Below are 21,046 nucleotides of genomic sequence, written 5' to 3'. Positions count from 1 at the left end.
ATACTGTATAGTCCAGCATGGTTTTATCAATTTGAAGCTTCCATGTCTGCTGTAATGACCAATTATTGATCTGTCAACAAAAATCAATAAGGCAATTGCTTTTTTAAGCAAAGACTTTAAACCAAAGATGTTGCTTTATATCTTTGCTTCCTCATTAAGTCTTTTCATTTTTCAATCTCTCTCTTCCTCTTTCCTCAAGTCTGAATCCACATGTTAAGAGTTATAATGTGTTCCGCTCATCATCCTATCCCTCCTTGTTCTCTGTCCTCGTCTCCTGCAGAAGTGTGTTGGACTCCTCAGTGCAGGACACAATGTACTGGACAAAACTCCAGCATCTGATGCACAGTGTGTGTGTGTGTGTGTGTGTGCATGTTTATGTGGTTTATGAGGACACTAATTTGTATAATGACATGGGTATGACAGAGGTATTACAATATGAAGGTGGTTTATGAGGACACTGCCTATGTCCCCGTAATTCAAAAGACTTAAAAAACATACTAAATGGTTTTTTTTTTGAAAATCTAAAAATGCACAAAGTCTCCTGTGAGGGCTAAGTTTAGGTGTAGGGTTGGTGTAGGACAATAGCACACACAGTTCGTTCAGTATAAAAACCATTACGCCTATGGAGAGTCCCCATAAACCACAAAAACCAACATGTGTGTGTGTGTGTGTGTGTCTATCTCTGACTATCTATCTATCTATCTATCTATCTATCTATCTATCTATCTATCTATCTATCTATCTATCTATCTGTCTGTCTATCTATCTATCTATCTATCTATCTATCTATCTATCTATCTATCTATCTATCTATCTATCTATCTATCTATCTGTCTATCTACCTATCTATCTATCTATCTATCTATCTATCTATCTATCTATCTATCTATCTATCTATCTATCTATCTATCTATCTATCTATCTATCTATCTATCTATACACACGCATACATACACACAAACACACACATATGTAGAAATGCACACACACACACACACACACACACACACACACACACACATATATATATATATATATATATATATAAAAATAAAACCAGGGTCGTGTGTCATTAGAAATTAATCGAGAATGTCTTTTGAATTCAAAATCAATTCCTGATTTTGAACTGAGGAAGAAAACAGGAATCAGAATTGTAAATCAAATGTGAATTCAAGTAAGTAGAATTAAAACCGAATTAAATTCAGCTGTGTATTTCTTAAAATTCAATTCCAGAGCGTATTTTTTTCGAGTATAAATCACCCATAAACATGTTATCATGCATATGCTATTTTCAAAAGTAATAGAAATATCAGCGTTTGAAATGTCAACTATGAATTTATATTTTATCATTTTTAATAAATGAACTTTGATTTTATAGATAATGCATTGATCTTTGGTGTAGAATTTACTTTGAAACAAGTTTTACGTAGAAATTGCTAGAAAATTTTACAAATCACAAGTAACATTGAATTAAATATGATTCTTTTATTTTATAAATAGTATTTTCTTGTAAAATGTACTCTTTTTGTTTTATATTATTTATATATTAAATTTTATTTACAACATCAAAAATAATTTTATAGTGTGGTGAAAACTTTTCAGAATGTTCTAATTTACTCCAAAAACATTCAAAAACAGAGTTCAAACCATTTTAATTTAACTTGTACAACAGTTTTTTAAAACTTTAATATCTTTTATCTGAAATCAATGTTGATGTCCTGTACAAATAAAATCTGGTATGTTGGCTGTGTTTAGTTTTGGCATTAACAGTATTTTTTAGGCAAACCCAGTTTAAAGAAACAAAATAACATCACATGACTCCATGTAAATATCACCATATCAATAGCTATTCATAATTTTTCTCTACCTCATATTGCTATTTAAATACCCTGGACAACTTTTGCACATTCTTTTTGCATATTCCTCATATTACTATTTAAGTCAACAACATACTGACCTGCACATTTATATTTATATTTTTTTTATCTTTTATTTTTCTACTTTTCTTTTTCTTAATATTTGTATTCTATATAATTGCACTGTCCTTGGAGCGGACCTGACCTACATTTCACTGCTGGTTATACTCTGTATAATTGTGTATGTGACAAATAAAAATCTTGAATCTTGAATCTTGAAACAAAAAAAATAGTCATTTTTAGTCTTCTTTATGTAATTCTTTATGTTTTGTTAATTAAGTTCTCCTGTAGTGTGATTGTTTTGAATTTCCTTCATGCATGGCATGTTTTTACTCAACCCTGCATACCCACGATGCAACCGTCATTATGGTCAATTGTTTTATTGTGGAAAACATCTATATGTCTGCGCGATAGTCGGAGTCTGAGTCAGAAGGATGAACATGCACATCTGGTGTTTGGAGTAGCCCAGCTGCATGTCGTGTGGGGTTGCCATAAAGGTTTGTTTGATGGAACACCCCTTGTCAGTGAGCAAACATCCAGCGTATTCAACCCCCCCTCACCTCCACGGCTCTGTAATTGTACTTACCACTGCTGGCAGATGTGGCTGTTCCCAAAGACCATAAAGCACTGGGGCTCAAACAGGGAATTTGGAGCCTAAGCAAATATGTTTCCTCAACACTCTCAATTTGCAAGTGTTAGTGGTGAATACAGGGAATCTTATCTCTGAAATGCTGTTGTTGTGTATATTGGCACGTATTGGTATTTTGGTGTATTGAGTGGCTGCTAAGTCCATTTTTCACTTTTTTATATATATCTTATGCCGCTTTGATGTACCGTCGTATCAACACAAAAGTAGACTTATCAGCTGGGTGCTACTCCTGTGAGAAATCAGCATGGGAATGGGTGTCTCGGTACTAAATAAACAGATTCTATGGCTGTTTGTTGATTTGTAGACCATCCTTTTCTTCATCAGGTCTGGAAATGATGTGTGAACTGCCTCCCACCTGATGAGCTACGATGTTTTACCTTGCCTTGCATTAAACAGTTTCTGAGAAAAAAGAAACATTCTGTGTTAGTGCGAGTGGGTGGATGTGTACTATGTTAACAATGTTTTAGATGAATCTTCAAAAGTTCCATGACCTTTGGAGCAAAGCTTTGGGGGAACATGGACTTCGTTCACACTGCAGGTCTTAATGCTCATATCGGATTTTTTGCTGAAATCCGATTTTTTTTTGCGCTGTTGTTCACATTGTCATTTAAATGCAACTGCCATCAGTCTCATGTGTGAACGTGATGGACATGTGGCCCTGAAGTGACCCGCATGCGCAGAGGAAGACGTGACATCAGACGCAGCGCACTGTGCTTGCGGGAATAAAAATGGATGCTGCTCATGTTAGCGCAGAATTGTGACGTCTGTCGCATTTCAATGACGTAAAAATCGCATGAAATGAGACATGGCCGTTCAGACTGAAGTCTCATTGCAAAACATTGGAAATGTATCCGATTTAGGACCACATATGAATGTGGCCTGGGCCTGATTTGAAAAAATCGGATGTTTGTGCTGTTCAGACTGTCATAAAATCAGATATGGGTCACATTTGGGCAAAGAAGTCGGATTTGGGCCACTTTAGCTTGAAGTGTGAACTAAGTCATGGACTGATGCAAGGTTTTAATGAAAGTTGATTGAATAAAACCTCTTGAATTGTCTTTCTAGAAGAGCTTACATCATTTGGTGTAATCAACTACATATTGATGCATACACGCAGAGTAAAATACACTAAAAATCACTGTAAAATATCACTGGAGTATATTTTAGCAGATAAAAAAATAAAAAATTTTTGTCTTTAATTCAGTGTGTTAATTCAATGTGCTGTTTCTGTGTAATTATTTCTGATATGTATTATCAATTTCTGACCACTTTTTCAGAAGCCAGTTTCCATTTCACACTTGCTATGCTATATTTCTCATAATTGTGAATTTTTTTGTCTCTCAATGTAACTGTAGTTCTCCAATTTTATATCTGGAACTCTGACTTTGTTTCTCACTATTTTGGCTGTTTCTACACATATTTTTCATTTTTATATATTGTTTGCAGTGTGACTATATCTTGCGATTGCAAATTTATCTCAAAACAGCTACATTTCTTTTCTCATAATTGCAACTTTATTTCTCACAGTGAGACTTTATATCTTGCAGTTGCAATTTTGTTTCTAGTGATTGTAACTGTACCTTGCAACATGACTTATCTTCAACTGCAAATACAAACAAATACAAATGCAAATACAACTGCAACATTTTTATCTTGCAATTGCGAATTTATCTAAAAATGGACTTCTCTCTAATTTATTCTAATCTGCTTAATTTATTGTTTGTTTTGTCATTCGTATTGTCTCGTAATTTTGACTTTCTGCTAGTTTATAGTGCTGTCAAATGATTAATCGTGATTAATTGCATCCAAAATAAAAGTTTTTGTTTACATAATATATGTATGTGCACTGTGTATATTTATCATGTATATATAAATACACGCAAATGCATATACATATTTCAGAAAAATGTTATGTTTATATATTAAATATATTTATTTATAATATAAATCATATGAATATAAATATAGTCATGTAAATGTTTTTAAAATATATACTATATGTGTGTGTATTAATATATACATAATAAATATACACAGAACACATATATTATGCAAACAAAAACTTTAATCGTGATTAATCGTTTGACAGCACTAGTAATTTCCATGTCAAAGTATCACTTTATGCCTTACAATATGACTTTATTTGTTATTTCAAACTTTATCTTCAAACTTTAACAGGCTTCCATAATGTAGTAATGTGCAAGCAGATTTTCCCATTTAATGGAGAAATGTTTTCTGGTGGTTTCTTGGGTTAAACTTGACTCGTAAGTTCACTTAAAGTAATTGCATGTCTCATCAACAAGCTACAGTGTAGGTTGAGTTGCATGCTTAAGATTAAAACTCATTCTTAGGGGTTTGTTCAGATCTTTAACCCTAAGCATGTGCAATAATAGTTGCACCTTAGCAAACACCACTAATAATAATCATATAAAGATATACCGTATAAATGTGTTCTTAGCAAACAGACAGCAATGAAGAGCCCTATTCTTGCTTTTACTAAAAGAATAACTAGGGTAAAACCAAAAACACACTTTTTTCAGTCAATTATTTCTTTTTTACATCAAGGCCTTTCAATACACACCTACATCTTAAACTCTAGCACAACACAGTAAGACTCTTTTTCTACATATTGTGAACTATTGATTTTGTAAACAGTTACTCTGACATTTCTTTGCCCTCGGTGTAAACTGTAGTTATCTCAGATTACTGGAAGTCTTTCCAGAGCTAATAATTACATCACCTACACACATTTGAGAGGAACATATTGCCATTTAAGCTTTATTCAAGCTGATAGGGGAAAGATAATGGTTTTTGCAGTTGCAAGCTAGCACATTTCCCACTTTTCTCCCCTTCTTGTTCAGTCAAAGCTGACAGTAAATGCTTTCTTGCACCTTAACTCAAATAATAGTGTTATTTTCTGCTACGGCAAGCATTTAATCAACAAACAACCCCTAACCTTAAGTAATCTTTTCGCAGCATTTGTGCTACATACATGAATGATGACGACCATGTAGTTTTGATAATTGTGCCTAGCAGAGTACTAAATGGGTGTAAAATCTCAATCCATAACCATATCTGACTGCCATTTAGGAAAACATATCAAGGACATGAATACTAAAGTGTTTTAAGGGTGGGTGGGGGGCAGTAGGCGAACTGTCCCAGAAAAGTTCTCCCATCCCATCCCACAAAAAAGAGTGACAACTAGCCCAGTCTTACAGAAATATCAAAATACCGTAGCATTACTGATACCTTAACTTCCCTATGATACCACCAAAGTACGGTTTAGGGGTAATATTAGAAAACTGGTGTCTTTAATGTTTTAATAATGCTTTTAAAGTAGGTATTACATCCGATATTTTATGTTTATATTTCAAATACTTCCATCATTCTACATTACAGCCCTCAGAGCGGCCCACCGCATGCTTTTGGATACTACGCGTGACCCGGTTGGTTTAAAGAGCGTTGATTGACAGGCGTTTATCCAATCAGATGTTAGCATGAGGTCGCGTATCTGCGCCAACTCTCAAGAAGTGCCACGACTCCAAAAGTCAGCGGCGATTCTTTATCACTGTGAGTTTGATCGCAGGTAAGCGCACGCTTTTATCTCTCTCGTGCGTGTGTGTTTTCACCACCAAAGCAGTTGTTATGTTTTCTGGCTAAAGTTTGCCAGTCTGACTGATGGTGTTGTTGAAATTATCCTTGTTTTAGGTTAGTTGTGTTTGAGAATAATTTGCATTCTCAAGTGGTTTGAATTTCTGGTGATCTGATTCTTCTGCGCGAGAGTATGCTTTCATTTACTTTATAGATTCCAACTTTCTTTTTATGTGATCTTGCTTTGCTTACTGGCTTTGCACACTTTTGAGTAGCCTTGTGACTCTTGCATGATTTCAAATATTAAAATGCATTTCATTCGTATGTTTAGACCGTCCAACCTGTTTATTTTAAATTTTTTTCCAAGTTTCTTATTGCCTTTCATTGTATTGTAAATGAAAATGTATTTAATATTTTCCTTGATCTTGTGAGAGAGGGTTAAAATAATAATAATAATAATAATAAAGATTGTATCAAACCAAAGAAATAGTTAAGTTAAAACTGGGGGATATTAGCCCTACTTTAAGTTTTAAAGACAGATTCCTTATGGTAGTTATTATGTAACGTTAGCAATGTTCCTGAAGGGTTAATGTCCGGCATAGGGAAGCAGCTTTTGTAATTGGGGGGGGGGGGGGGGAACAAAACTGTTGTTTGTGCTAATACAATTTGTCTATATTTTTATCACAGCTAGATCTGAGGTGTTAATGATCACATTTCACAAGTTTTCAGTAACAAACCAGTAGCATTACCATTTATTTATTTTTTTGGACATGCACCATGTTAGGGTGTTCTTTGAAGTACCTTATAAATACCATATTGTTCAACACCAGCTGATATCATCACTGTGCCATAGTACCGCCACAGGGCCTTTTGTAGGCATTCCTTAAGGCTATTTAAACTAAGAAGTTTATAAATTACAATGCTTGTGTTAAGTTATATGCTTTAAAGAGTATTTCCTTTAAGTCCAGTCAGCTTTCCCCCTTACCTGAGTGCGTGGGGCAGACATTTAGATACCCCCTCTATAGAAATGCCAGGCAAGAGTTGCACTGGCTAGTGCAAACGTGAGGTTGGGGGAAGGTTATTGTGGTCTGCTGCACACAGACCTGTCCCCTGGAAACTGAATGTATGCCTCTCTGTGTAAGAGAGAGAGTGTTGAGGACTGTAGTCTCAGCTGCGTGTTGCATAACCTGAACTAGTGGGCAAAAGTTATGGAGTTGCTGGCTTCAATGAAATTAACTTTTCTCAAAATCTGCAAGAGGAAGAGATTTTTCACACTGTCTCGTGGTGCAAGGCATCGTATTTTGCTGCCATCCATTCAGCACTGTGCAACCAGGTGCTTTTTTTGGTATATGTTTTAGCATTGCTTTTTATGTCTTCCAAGAAACAAGAAGTTATTGTGTAAAATGGTTCTTGGCACTTGAATGAAATGCTAGGATGTTGTTGTTAAACAGTCCCTAACATTAAATAGTCCTTTTTGCATATTTGTATGATCAGGATTAGGAAGGACGGGACTGAGCAAAGATGGATGTGTACGACCCTCAAACTCTGGGAATTGTGGTGTTTGGTGGCTTCATGGTGTTCTCTGCCATTGGCATTACGCTTGTGTCAACTTTTTCAATGAAGGAGACCTCTTATGAGGAAGCCCTGGCCAAACAGCGGCAAGACTCAAGCAAGATCCAACCCCAGCGCTCTGACAAGAAGAAAAAGTCATCTGAAAAGAAAAACAAGGCCAAGAAGAAGGAGGAGAAGCCAAATGGGAACCTTCCAGAACCTGAGTCTGAGCCTATCCTTGAACCTGTGGTTGAGAACAGTGAGCCCAAAGTATTACCCCAAGTTGAACTAGAACCCCAACCTGAACCTGTGCCTGTTCCCGAGCTTGAACCTGAAGTTAAACCCCAGCCAGTTGTACCTGAACCAGCTCCTAAGATTGTTGAGTGTCCTGTCCCTCCCACTGTAAGTGCTGTGGTGTCCCCACTTGCTCCTTCCTCCAAGGAGAAGAAAAAGAAGAAGGTGGCCAAGGTGGAACCGGCCCCTATCAAACCTGTGGAGGTCCCAGAAGTTGTAGTTAAGGTGGAGCCAGTGGTTGCAGAGGTGGCTATGAAAGCAGCAGTTGCCCCTGAGGTTGCTGCTCCCCCTAAAACTGAAGATCCCAAAACTGAAGCTCCAACCAAGAAGAAGTCTAAGAAGAAGGCAGAGCCAGGTGAGTATCCTTTAGACATATCCATCTAGGACAGCTGTAATAGTAGATGCTCAACCTCATTAGTCTATCCTAATTTTGAATTTCTTTTAAGTGGCTTCTGTGGAAACTGTCAATGTCTCCCAGCCATCACCATATACAAATCTGGTCTCCAGTCTGAATAGTGCATCGTTCAGCGAGTCAGAGACCCAGAAACTCTTTGAGATCATCAGCAAGAAGGCAGGAAAGGGCTCCTGGCAACTGGTAAAAAATCTACATCTCATCAACCCCTCTTCAAACCCCTAATACTCGTCTCTTTTTTTTTTTTTTAGCATTCACATCTCTTTCATACTTATTTGCAGGCATCTCAGAAGGGTGACCCATTAGCGGCACTGAAGAAGCAGCTGGAGGAGAAGGAAAAGCAGCTGACCGCTGAGCAAGGCAACGCAGCTGCAGCCAAGACCCGTGTCAAAGAGCTTACCAAGGTGACCTGCCAGCGTGTATGGCTAAATAAATGAGGTTCAAACTAGTTTGTACTCATGATCAAGCTTCAGAGCAAGGTTTTGACTGGCTGCTGAAAAAAATCTTTTGTTCTTTGTTGAACTGGCCATCCTTCCTGAGCACTTCCCTATATATGATGCTTTAGATGGTGAGATAGGCTCCAGCATCCCCAAAACTCTACAAAAGACAAGTGTTGTGGAAGATGGATGGATGGATAGAGCAATGTTCTTGTCAAAATCTACTCCTAGCACTGTCCCCATATTATAACCTTTAACTACTTTATAAACAGAGATATGATTGGGTGTGATTACCAATTGTAAGGCCTTAATTCTGACCCTATCCTGAGTCCTATCTAGAAAATCTGATTGGCTGATAGGAATGATGTCCTAGGACCAAAATTGACATTGATCAAGAACATGTCCTATTTGCTAATTTGACATTAACCTTGAGGGTCTTGATGGTTAACTGTATCTCCAACTTTCATTGCTCTGGCTAATAGGAGCTGAGTTCCGCAAAGAGCAAGATTACATCCGTGGAGACCCGTATGAGCTCTGAGCTGAGCACCCGTGGCCAGGAGATTGTAGCTCTTCAGGCTCGTATGCAGGCTTCCAACCAGGAGCATGTCAAGGAGACACAACAGCTCAACAGCAAGGTCAGATGTCACCAGCCTCTTACACTTTCCGTATCAATTTGCTGGGTATGTTGTCAGGTTATTGAATGTTTTGGTTCCATGTGTGGCCACAGATCCAAAACCTGCAAGAGCAGTTAGAGAACGGACCCAATACTCAGCTGGCCCGTCTGCAACAGGAGAACTCTATTCTCCGAGATGCCCTCAACCAAGCCACTAGCCAAGCAGAAAGCAGGTATTGCACATGAATTCCCATTATAATATTGCATTGTAACCAATGAAGTGTAAAACTTTGGAGTAAAGGTCTCTGCACACTTGAGTCCGAAATTTTCGTCCTTAATTATCGCATGTTAAAAAATAAATGCGACCTCAAGTTGTGTCAATATGGTTTACACACTGTCTTTTGTCCGTCAAAAAAATCGGATCATTTTCGCTTCCGTAGCATGCATTTTGATAGGAAAGGATGGGGAATACAGAAAAACGCATGCAAAAATTTTGGACTTGGTGTGCAATGGCCTTAACTCTTTCTACTCCCATGTGGACATGAAGAAGGTATGCTAACAATTTCAACCTGTGGATGCCAAACTGGGTGGGAAAAATCCAATAACCTGAACAGAAGGAGCCATATCTAGGGACCAGAGAGCTGAGCATGGGTTTCTTTGAATTGGTCCATCTATACACCCCAAACTAACATTTAACCTGCCTCTAGGTATAAAATGTCTTATCTAACCATTTCTTTTATGCAAATCAGTGGCTGTTTCACACACACAGGCAGAATGCAGAGGTGGCAAAGTTGCGTCAGGACTTGGTGCGTCTCAACCGAGAGTTGAAAGAACGCACAGCCGCTCAGCATGCTGAAGAAGAGCGCAGGAAGACCCTGGAAACCAAGATGGTGGCTGCCGAAGAACAGTTAGCACAAACAAAAGTAAGCCCTAAGCCCTGACCTCTTTCCTGTTATCTCATCTCTTTGAGGTCTTTGTACGATGATAATTCTGGGTAGGAATTTTACCACATATGCAACCTTAAAAAGCAATGACTCTTTGTCTTTGTAATGCCTTGCAATTCTCTCAGGACAGTTTGTCTGTTTGTGTTTATGTGTGCAGGTATTTTTTATTTATTTATTTATTTTTTAGGTTTTCTTTTTTTCAGCTTAGCTATGCATGAAATGCAAACCCCTGTGGTTAAAACCCCCATGTTGACTGTTTAGTAATGATACATTCTTTAATATTAAACAGATTGTTTACTAAAAATGTAGATCCTGTTATCACTTACAGTTTGTTGGTCCAAACCTACATGACTTGCATTATCGTATACAATGAAAGTAGATGATGAACTGTGACTGAGGTTTCACAAAGGACAAAAAAGCACTATATTTAGCTACGTTCCAAATGAGGCTGTACAATAGCTTTAAAATTAACTTAAATTTGGGGTTTTTAAACAAAGTATTATATGGCTGCTTTGAGATGAACTATTCCTTTGACTACAATCTATGTCTGTGTTTAGGTGTCCCATGTGGAAACAGAGCAGGCTCTGCAGAAGAAGTTGACTCAGGTCAGTGAGGAACTCTGTGAGGCTCAGCACCGCAGCACCACACTTCAGGCTCAAGTAGATGGAGCAAAAGAGCAAGCCAAGACTCTCACAGGTCAGTACACACAAACACACACATCATCTTTCATTTGATATGAATATGAGTGTTACCTTGGCTCAGTTTCTAGATGGAAACAGTGAGTTGTAGAAAACATTTAAAGTAGCCATATTCTATTTGTAGCATTTTATGTTTATGTAACTTTAAGGCAGAAATGAATTCGGTTTACAGAACTCCAGGAGCGAATGCGTGCTACAGAGACAGAGCTGAAAGGCCGATGTGAAGAGCTGGAGACATTAAGAGCAGAGTTGTCTCAGACAACAACGGTTACTGAGGAAAAGCCCTCTGTGGAGATGGAAGAAACAGCACAGGCTGAGATCCAGGTACAAATATTTGGTACTATCAGATAGGTTGCCTTTGCAATGCACCAATACCAGGGGCCTGTTTCATAAAACAAGTTTACCAAATAAGCCAGGTTTAGTTCAGTTAGTCTGACTTGGTGTCAGTTGATTTGGTTCAAAATAAGTCCGACTAACTGAAATAAGCCTGGCTTATTTGGTAAACTTGTTTTATGAAACAGGCCCCTGGTTAATATTAGATTCTGTATGTTTTGGAATGGAAAAATAATACTATTCTCATCCCTGTTTTTATTCGGTACAGAAGGAGGCTGAACAGTTGAGGAACAGGTAATGTGAACTCTGTTTGGATTCATTTGATGGAATCACTAAGTTTAGTGTAATTTTTTATATTCCAAGTTTAATGGTAACATGGGTGTTTTGATGTATTTGTTTGCAGCCTGAAAGAGAGGGAGGACCAGCTGACATCACTGGAGGTGGAGTTTAATCAGCTGAAGGAGGAGCTTGACACAGTAAAGAGAACTCAGGCTGAGGAAGCTCAGAATAGGTGTGGTCTTTGATGTTGAATTGAATTAATCTTCAAATTAAGATGGAATTAGCCACATCTGTTGTTACTAGAACTTCAAGGGTGCTTCTCAATATCCCTCCTCGCTTCCTCACTCCTCCGTCCTCCATCCTATGACCCGGAAACCGATCGAGCTTAGCCATCTTGAAGGACATCTCAATTCTCTAATTGCACCGTGAGGAGGCGAGGAACGAGGAGTGAGGAGCCTTCCAAAGGAGCTATGAGCGAGGATACACAGGTGTATCCTATGCGGAAGTCTTTTTCATCGAAAAACCTGACGCACGTGTAAATTCTCCTCCCCCTTCTCATCTGTTGTAATAATTTTTAATTTATATTTTACCTTTGCAATTTAAATAAACCATACATGTCATATATTTCAACAGGGCATCTTGCTTTATTAATGTTTATTTTGAAAGTCTTAAAAAACAAACTTTAACAACATAAGGGCAGATCCATTTTGCGCAGCTGATGACGCTCTAAAGTGATGCTAAAGGGAGCGAGGATATATCATTTCACTTGATTCAATTCCTCCATCCTCGCGTCTTTTATGTGCATCCTTCCCTCGTATCCTGAAGGGGTGGAGCTAAGATGCGAGGAAAGGACGCAAGGAAAGGAAACGAGGATGCACAAATAAGAATTGAGAAGCACCCCAAGTATATGTGCATGTGCAGCTCTCTAGTCTCTGATCCAAACATGGACCCGTTTTTCAGGGTAAATGAGGTCGACACTGAACGGAGGGAATACACCGCAGAGATCAGCCTGCTTAAAACTAGGTATACAATACAGCTGAAGCTTTCTTTAAGTATATTTTGTAGACAATTTGGATTAATTTTTTTTTCGCTCTATCATCAGTTTAAAAGAAAAAGAGGATTTGGTGGCATCTCTTCAAGCTCAGCTGGAAAAGATAGAAAGTGTGAGTGGAGCATTTGATTATACAGTAACTGCATGTGTATAATACATGCTAATTGATTTAGAATTGTATTTCAATAGGCTGATAGAGATGAAGCAGAGCCGCCATTTGAGAAGTAAGATTTTGTTTTTTTTTCTCAGTTCATTTAGATGTTTGCCACTTTTTTTTTTTTTTTTTTTTTTTCATTTATGCTTCTGATAATGACATTTGGTTTTGTGCTGTCAGTCTGCAGAAGGACGCGCGCATTATCTCACTAGAGGAGGAACTTCAACAGCTTAAAGAAGAGATGGAGAGAATGAAGGCCAAGAGCAATGTCAGTCCATCTCTACTCTACCCTTCCATCCACTCTTATCCAACTTGTCCATATCTGCCTGCCCATCCATTCACATCCGATTACCTTTCTTGTCATATCTACCCAACTCATTGGTCCATGCCTACCTCTGTCCATATCTAACCAGTCTGTCTAACCATATCTACCCATCCATTTCTCATATACCTATTTGCTATCCATTTCTATCTACCTACTTGTCTATTTATATCTACCTGCCCATACAATTACTTTTCTGTTTATATCTACCAAACCTGTCAGTCCTTATCTATCCAGCCTGTCTGACCATATCTACCTAACACATTTATATAAACCTACTCATCCATCCACACCTACCTATGTGTCTGTCCATATCTACCAAGCCAGTCCATTAATATCTACCCAAACCAGGGCTCACAAAATTTCAAAATCCCTGGTAGCCCGGCAAGTACTCTTCAGATTTTGGTAGCCCGAAAATTTATTTAACTAGCCCAAATAAAAAAAACAAATTTTTTTAAATATAGAAAATCAGATAGGAGTCTAATTGTCGATCAAAAATATTTTCAATACACAAATATCAACAGCAAGTATCTGCAGAATTTTTCAAAATAAATTTAAGGCAATTTGTGACCCAATTTAAGAGCTGCACAAGAAAAATGAACACTGTATGACAGGGTTGGACAACCTCTATGGAAACATACAGTATTAAGCCATAACATTACATGATTTACAGTTAGGCTACAGGTTTTCACAAACAAAAATCTTATACAAGAGCATTTCAGCCTTAGACCGTTTTTATGAAAGGGGATAAATCAAGCATATAAATTATTATATTACATTAAAACAAATAAATATTACCGTCTAATGGTTTAGATTTTTAGAAGGCACATTAACTTCTTTCTCATTTACAACTCTGTGTTTGCTGCTTAAAAACAATGGGCGATATTTGCATTGATCTGACCATAAACAGCAAGAAAGGCTTATTGGAAATGCAAACTTTATGGCGCTTTAGGAGCGGCTTAATATAGCGGTTTCCAGTACACAAAGTAGCACCGTCCGCGCTCAAACGCTGCTTTATCAGGCATTATAGATAAGATGAAATGAAAATGCCAACGACACATTTCTGAGGACAGTCGCTTCCCTTCAGATACGTTCACATAAAGACATCCGTGTTGTGTTTTGATTTGAAACGTGCAGCGCTCATATTTATTCAATGACATCATTGCCTTTTGAAGTTTAATCCAGCCGTGTCGCCATTCTTGTCTTTCCGTCCCCAACTGTAAGACCTCTTGAAATTATAATTAAGACATTTCTAATACCAATTGACGTTTTTAAAACTTTTATGGCCTTAAGTTTGATACATCTAAGTTTAAGTTTTTAAGGACCTGCGGGAGCCCTGTATTTTGAGGTAGCCCGTTGGGCAGGGCAGTGATGCATTTTGGTAGCCCGACTGGAAAACGCAATAGCCCCGGGACGTCAGGCTAGCGACGGTTTATTTATATGTGTGTGTGTATATTATACACCTAGTAGTCAATCCATTTCTACCTATGCTTCCATCTAAATGTAATGGATATGTATGTAGATGTAAATCTACCTTTTCATATCTACCCAACTTGTCAGTCTGTCCATATCTACCCAATTAGTTTATATGTACCTACTTGTTCATCCAGATCTACCAACCTATGTGTCCATCCATATCTACCCAACCCATCCATCCATATCTATCAAACCCATTAATATATAGCTTCTCATCCATCCATATCTGCCTACCTATGTTTCTGTCCATATCTACCCAACCAGTCCATTCATATCTACCCAAAGTTTATATATACCTACTTATCTATCCATTTCTACCTATTCATTCATCTAAATGTACGTACTCCATCTATAACTACCTCTCCGTTCATATTTAACTACGTACCTTGCTGTTCATATCTACCCAACTTGTTGGTCTGTCCATATCTGCCCAGCCTGTTTGACCATATCTACCCAACTAGTTTATATGTATATACTTGTTCATCCATATCTACCTACCTATGTGTCCGCCCATATATACCCAGCCTGTCCATCCATATCTACCCAACCTGTCCATTTAAACCCACCCTTGTCTCATCTGTCAAAATCTGTCAGCCATATCTAACCACCTGTCTCTCTACATCAACTCATGTCCATCAATATCTACTCACTCATTTGTCCATATCTATCAATGCCCATCACATCTGCAATACAGATCTGTCCATATCTAACTGAAATATCTGTCTATCTATCCCTTAATCCATCCATCTCTAAATTACACCTCTATCCACATCTAATTGTGGTTTGTTTAGGAACTGCGTGAGAAGAACTATGCCGCGGTGGAGGCTCTGGCTGCTGCTGAGAGGCTGAGTGAAGAAAGACTGAGCCAAGCCAAGGCCACACAGGTAACCCTGATACACACACACACACACAGTATAAACACTCATTTAATTGTACATCTACACGATACACAAAAACCATGAAGTATGGGGTGTTCTCGTGGCATTATTCAATTCCATTTAGTGATCAAAGACGTTTGTGTGTGTGTAGAGTGAAATTGAGCAGCAGCTGAGCTCTTTCCAGACAGACACCAGAAACTCCTTCCATAAGCTCTTCCCTCACATCAGCATAGAAACATACCAGGTTAGCATTTGCCTTTTTTTGTTAATGAAAGGTATAACTTTTAATAGTTTTCGAGCAGGTATGGGCAATTTAACTTAAATATGTGTGTTGTAGTCAAACTGGCTGGAAGCATTCACACATGAAGCACAGATGACTCCAGCAGAACAGCAGCACACAGTGTCAAGCTCAGATTCGACGGTAAGAGATCTTCTCTATGGACACAAACCTGCAATCCACGGTTTTTCCTCTTCTCATGTCTCATGTTCACATGTGTCAGGATCTGCAGCAGAAGCTCGCTCTATCAGAGGAGAGCCAGAGGTCACTCCAGGCCGAGTGTAAACACTACAGATCAGCTCTCAGTGAAACGGTACAGTGACACACACATAATTTCACAATAAAAGTGATGAACATCTAGAATTTGTTTTGTTGTTTTGCTGTAGAATGAAACATTCATTATTTATCTGTAGGAAGCAGAATGAAACTGTGATGTTAAATTCTATAAATGTTACCTTTGTTATCTCTAAAAAAAATTTAATGGAGCTTTGACTTTAGTAGGCATTCATAAAGTTTTTTTTTGGGGGGGGGTTAATGTTGTGTTTTATACAGGAGAGCATGCTGAAAGTTCTGCAGAAGAGTGTGGAGGATGGCGAGCTCGAGTGGAAGTCAAAGATTTCAGATGCTGAGCAGCAAAAACAGGCGGTAAGCACATCCTACACTGATTCTGGATTTGTTTGCCTTTTTAATACATCCGGGTGGTTTTGCTTAAGTTATATGGATGTCCCACAGGCCCTGGATCAGGTGAAGGTCCTAGAGGAGACAATAGAGAAGACCAATGCGGAAAGAGAAGACACGGCTCAGGTGCATGCCTACATTTAGCACTGTTCTTCAGTTTTGGGGAATTGTTTTCGGGTTTCTGACTCGCGTTGCTTTAAAACCAAAATGCAAAGATGAGAAACTTCACGCTGATCTAACACACTTGTGGTTTCTCTGTTCTCTGCAGCTGAAGGGGCAGGTGATGCTTTTGGAAGCACAGCTGGAGAAACAACTGGAATCCATAACCATCAGTCAAACGTATGCAGAAGAGATGTCTCAGGTAAAACCACTAACTGACTTAATAAGGTTGTTGTGCAGAATATGAAAGTATAAATGTGATTTAATTTTAAATTAATTTATTTTAATGTTTTTTTTTTTAGTAGTACACTTAACCGATTTAGTTTTGAATTAAACTATTAAAATGTAATAAATATAGATTTTAATTTGGATTTATTTTTATTATAATTTAGATTTTTTTTTTTTTTTTCATGTGATTTTTTTTTTTTTTTTTTATTTTTTTTTTGGGGGGGGGGGGGATTTAATTAAATTTTCCTTTACTTAAGTCAATTTGTTGATCTTGATTCATGTTGATTTGATTTCATTTTAAATTAAACTGTTAAAATTAAAATATTGATTTTTAATTTGGGTTCTTTAATTATAATTTTGATTTTTAAATTGAAAATGAAATTACTGTAGTATTTTGATATTTTTGCATTTCATTTAATTCCATTTTAGCTGATCTTGGTATATTTTGAAGGGATTTTATCTTATATTTTAAACAAACTATAATTTATTTCGTTTTCACTGCATTCAATTTCATTTTATTCTGATATATTTGCGGTTTTATGTATTTTTGTTATTTTGATTTTTCTTTGAACTGGATTTAATTTTTTTTTTTTTTTTTTGTGTATATTATATTAATGTTTAGTTCAATTTAATTAAGTTTTATTTAAGAAAAGAAGTCTCAAGAGAAGTACTTAAGGTGCTGTTTTTCACAGTTCGGTTATCTTTCTTTATATTCTCCTCAGCTGAAGGCATTGCTATCAGAAACTCAGGTCCAGCTGGTATCAGCCAAAGCGGAGGCTCAGCAACAGAGAGCAGAGCTTTCACTGGTAAGTTTAACATCAGTTTGTCTCAGGTTGCACACGTGGCTTTCTACTTTGAATGACAGCTGTGCGTTACAGGTCAGGCAGGAGCTACAGGAAGTGACTCTGCAAGTACAGGAAGTCGAGAGCGCACAGCCCACTCAGGTCAATACTGGTTGTGCGTGTATTAACTGCATTTGTTTTCATTTCCCAGTGTGTGTTTTGTGCATCTTGTGTTCTTTGTCTTGTCTTTCATAAAAGCCTGTTGGTGAAGGAGGGTGTAGCATGTATGATGTGCTGCCTGGCCTGAAGACAGCTCTCTGGCATGCTTTTTTTTTTAATTTTATTTATTTTTGTCTTGAGTGTTTAAAGTACATGCACATGTGTACATGTGTATGCTGTTGTGTCCTGGTGTGTGTGGGTATTGTAACTGTGATCAAACTTACATCTGATACTCACCGACGTCTAACTTTACAGGTGAAAACACAGCTGGAGGAGGCAATAGATAAACTGCAGACAGAAGAGGACTTTCAACAGCAGGTTGCAAACAACTATGAACAGGTAATACCTTTTAGAAGGCTGTTTGGATCTCTTCATGCTGGATGACAACATTAAAAGCTAGTCCCATTTAATATTAAGGACTCTAATAAACGTAAACAAAGCAAGTCATTAAAAATGCTAAAAGGATCTAAATTAATCTAATTTTAAATAAAAATGATCTATTGTTGTTTTAATATTTAATTTGATTAATTTAATTTCATTTTGGGTTTATTTTTATTTGCATTTACTTTATTTTGATTTACACAATTCTATTTTGGCTTTACTTGTATTTTATTTTCTTCTTTTTAAATTGAACTGAATTATATTTCTGTTTTGTTTGTCGTTTTATTGTTTATATTAGTTTACAGTTACATTTCAGTTAGTATCTACTTTATGGCCTCTAATTCGGGTTATTATTTTTTCTCTTTTTGATTTTTCTTTTTAATTTCATATTTTAATTAACAAAAAATATTTAATTTATTTAAAATGAACTAATTTGTATTAAATTAACTTGCAATTTATTTCAGTGTTTTTTTAATTTAGCTGAATTCAATTTCTTTTTTTTACGGTTTAAATTAAATTTCAATTAGTATTACGGCCTCTAATTTAGTTTACATAATGAGTGTGTACTGAGTATATTTATTATATGTAAATACAAACAGGTGCATCTATATATTTTGTTTATATATTAAATTTATTTATATAATAAAATATAAATGTGTATACACACACACACACACATTATATATGTGTGTGTACTGTTTATTTATGTAAACAAACTTATTTTGGATGCAATTAATCGTTTGACAACACTAAAAAATATAAAATTAATAAATTTGTTAATCTACTTGATTGCATTTTATATATTTTTATTTTGGTTTGATTCATTTTGTTTTATTTGATCCGTTTTATTTTATTTTAGTTTATGAATTGTATTTAGTTTTGAGTTTAATTTTACTATTTCTTGTTTATATTATATATTTTATTTATATGTATATAATTATAACTTTTTTTTTTTTTTTTTTTTTTTTTTCTCAATTTGAAATTCTTGGTGTGTTTCTTTTCTCAGGCTCAGAAGTGCGTCAGGGATCTCGAGGCTCAGTTAGAAGAGTTGAAAGCTGCTGGAGAAGGACCAACTGAAGAGCTAAAGGTTTCTACAACACCTCTTCACCATCTCAAGTTCAATCCAGCATATACAGGATCTCTGCTCTCTAACAGTGTGTTTTGCATGTGTCTGTATCAGGAGAGACTGGAGAAAGAGAAGAAGCTGACGCGAGACCTCGGCCAGGCAGCCACTAAACTTCAACTGCTCCTGAAGAGCACTCAAGAAGAGCTGGGCAAAGAGAAAGAGACCGTGAAGAACCTGCAGGAAAAGTTACACGACAATGTACATTATAAACGCTTTCCAAACAATCACAAATGTAGGGCTGTAAAGCATATTTTGTATGGAATGTATCAGTAACATTTACTTTTTTTTTTCTGTCAACAGGAAGCCGAAGAGTCAAAAGAAGGGACGTCTGTTTGACAGAATAAACCCAACAACCCAAGTGCCTTAATTGTTCTTATGCATTATTTACTTTTATATTCTCTTCTACTGTAGCGAATATGCTGACGGTTAGTAGCCAGATCACAAAACCGCTCGCAGTGTTAAATGAAAGCAGTGCTCAAGTGAAAGACACATGATGACTTGTGCAATCGCTCTTTTTATCTTTTGTTTGCGTGTTCTCATGAGGGTCAAAGGAAGGAACATTTCATAATGCAACAAGCTACTACACTGTTGTAGTTGGCTGGTAACAAATGTGATGAAATAATAATAAAACTATATACTTTGACTTGTGAGTTTTCATGTGTGTTCTTATAAAGTAGTTTATATTTATCAAGTAGTTTAAACTTTGGCTACTATTGAAAAGTTAAGGGTCAGTAAGAGTTTTAAGAAACGAATACTTTTTTTTTTTTTTTTTTTTACTACAAGGATGCATTAAAATGATTAAAAGCGACAGTAAAAACAATTAAATTATTATTCTATTACTATCCATTTCAAATAAATTAATTTTTTTTGTTCTATTTGTCAATAAATCCTGATTACAAAAATATGAAGCAGCACAAATGTTTAAAAAAAATAAAAAAATTTCGAGCATCAAATCAGGATTAAAATATATAAATATATATATATATAGTGTCATGGCCAAAAATATCGGCACCCTTGGTAAATATGATCAAAGAAGGCTGTGAAAATTAATCCGTATTGTTAATCCTTTTGATCTTTTATTTAAAAATTCACAAAAATCTAACCTTTCATTGGAGAATAAGACTTTAAAATGAGGGGAAATATCATGAAATAAATGTTTTTCTCAAACACACGTTGGACACAATTATTGGCACCCCTAGAAATTCTTATGAGTAAACTATCTCTGAAGTATATTCCCATTCATGTTCACAATTTTGAGCGCTCCAGGGTGATTATGAACATGAAATTATCCAGCCATGGCTTCCTGTTTCACAGAAACACAAATAGGAGGGAAAACAAAGCCCAAATTCCCTTAATCATCCATCACAATAAGAGAAAGAATATATTTCTGATGTGCAGCAAAAGATAATTGAGCTTCACAAATTAGTGAAGTGGCTTTAAGAAAAGAGCTAGAGCAGTGAAAATTCCCATTTCTACCATCAGGGCAATAATTAAGAATTTCCAATCAACAGAAAATGTTACGAAACTGCCTGGAAGAGGACGTGTGTCTGTATCGTCCAAATGCACGGTGAGGAGGAGAGTTTGAGTGGCTCAAGACT

At 36.6% G+C, this 21,046-nt stretch overlaps 1 protein-coding gene across 2 annotated transcripts; it reads left to right on the top strand.

Moving 5' to 3' along the window:
* The first annotated feature begins 6,074 nt into the window (after positions 1-6,074).
* LOC306875352 (ribosome-binding protein 1-like) lies at positions 6,075-20,090 on the top strand. 2 transcript variants are annotated; one of them, XM_079425856.1, is made up of 28 exons: positions 6,075-6,151; positions 7,651-8,356; positions 8,448-8,596; positions 8,695-8,817; positions 9,333-9,485; positions 9,578-9,696; positions 10,233-10,386; positions 10,965-11,103; positions 11,278-11,429; positions 11,707-11,732; positions 11,842-11,949; positions 12,678-12,740; positions 12,820-12,880; positions 12,958-12,992; positions 13,103-13,190; positions 15,512-15,604; positions 15,750-15,842; positions 15,936-16,019; positions 16,099-16,188; positions 16,428-16,520; positions 16,608-16,679; positions 16,822-16,914; positions 17,663-17,746; positions 17,819-17,884; positions 18,197-18,280; positions 19,329-19,409; positions 19,503-19,646; positions 19,749-20,090. In XM_079425856.1, the coding sequence occupies exons 2-28, from the start codon at positions 7,678-7,680 to the stop codon at positions 19,782-19,784; spliced, it is 3,162 nt and encodes a 1,053-aa protein (XP_079281982.1). In that variant the 5' UTR covers positions 6,075-6,151; positions 7,651-7,677; the 3' UTR covers positions 19,785-20,090. The 2 variants fall into 2 exon arrangements, with proteins under 2 accessions (XP_079281982.1, XP_079281983.1); XM_079425857.1 differs by lacking the exon at positions 17,819-17,884.
* The last annotated feature ends 956 nt before the right edge of the window (positions 20,091-21,046 follow it).

This window comes from Barbus barbus (genome assembly GCF_936440315.1).
Source record: "Barbus barbus genome assembly, chromosome: 9".
NCBI classification, from domain to species: domain Eukaryota; kingdom Metazoa; phylum Chordata; class Actinopteri; order Cypriniformes; family Cyprinidae; genus Barbus; species Barbus barbus.
The sequence above is the reverse complement of the archived record's forward strand: the minus strand, read 5'-3'. Positions and strand labels throughout refer to the sequence as shown.

Excerpts from the sequence above, each read along its gene's own strand:
- LOC306875352 (XM_079425856.1), top strand. The coding sequence starts at position 7,678 with ATGGATGTGTACGACCCTCAAACTCTGGGAATTGTGGTGTTTGGTGGC. Across the intron at positions 12,993-13,102 it reads GCAGAGCCGCCATTTGAGAA|TCTGCAGAAGGACGCGCGCA; the intron begins GTAAGATTTTGT and ends TTGTGCTGTCAG. Across the intron at positions 16,680-16,821 it reads AAAGAGAAGACACGGCTCAG|CTGAAGGGGCAGGTGATGCT; the intron begins GTGCATGCCTAC and ends TGTTCTCTGCAG.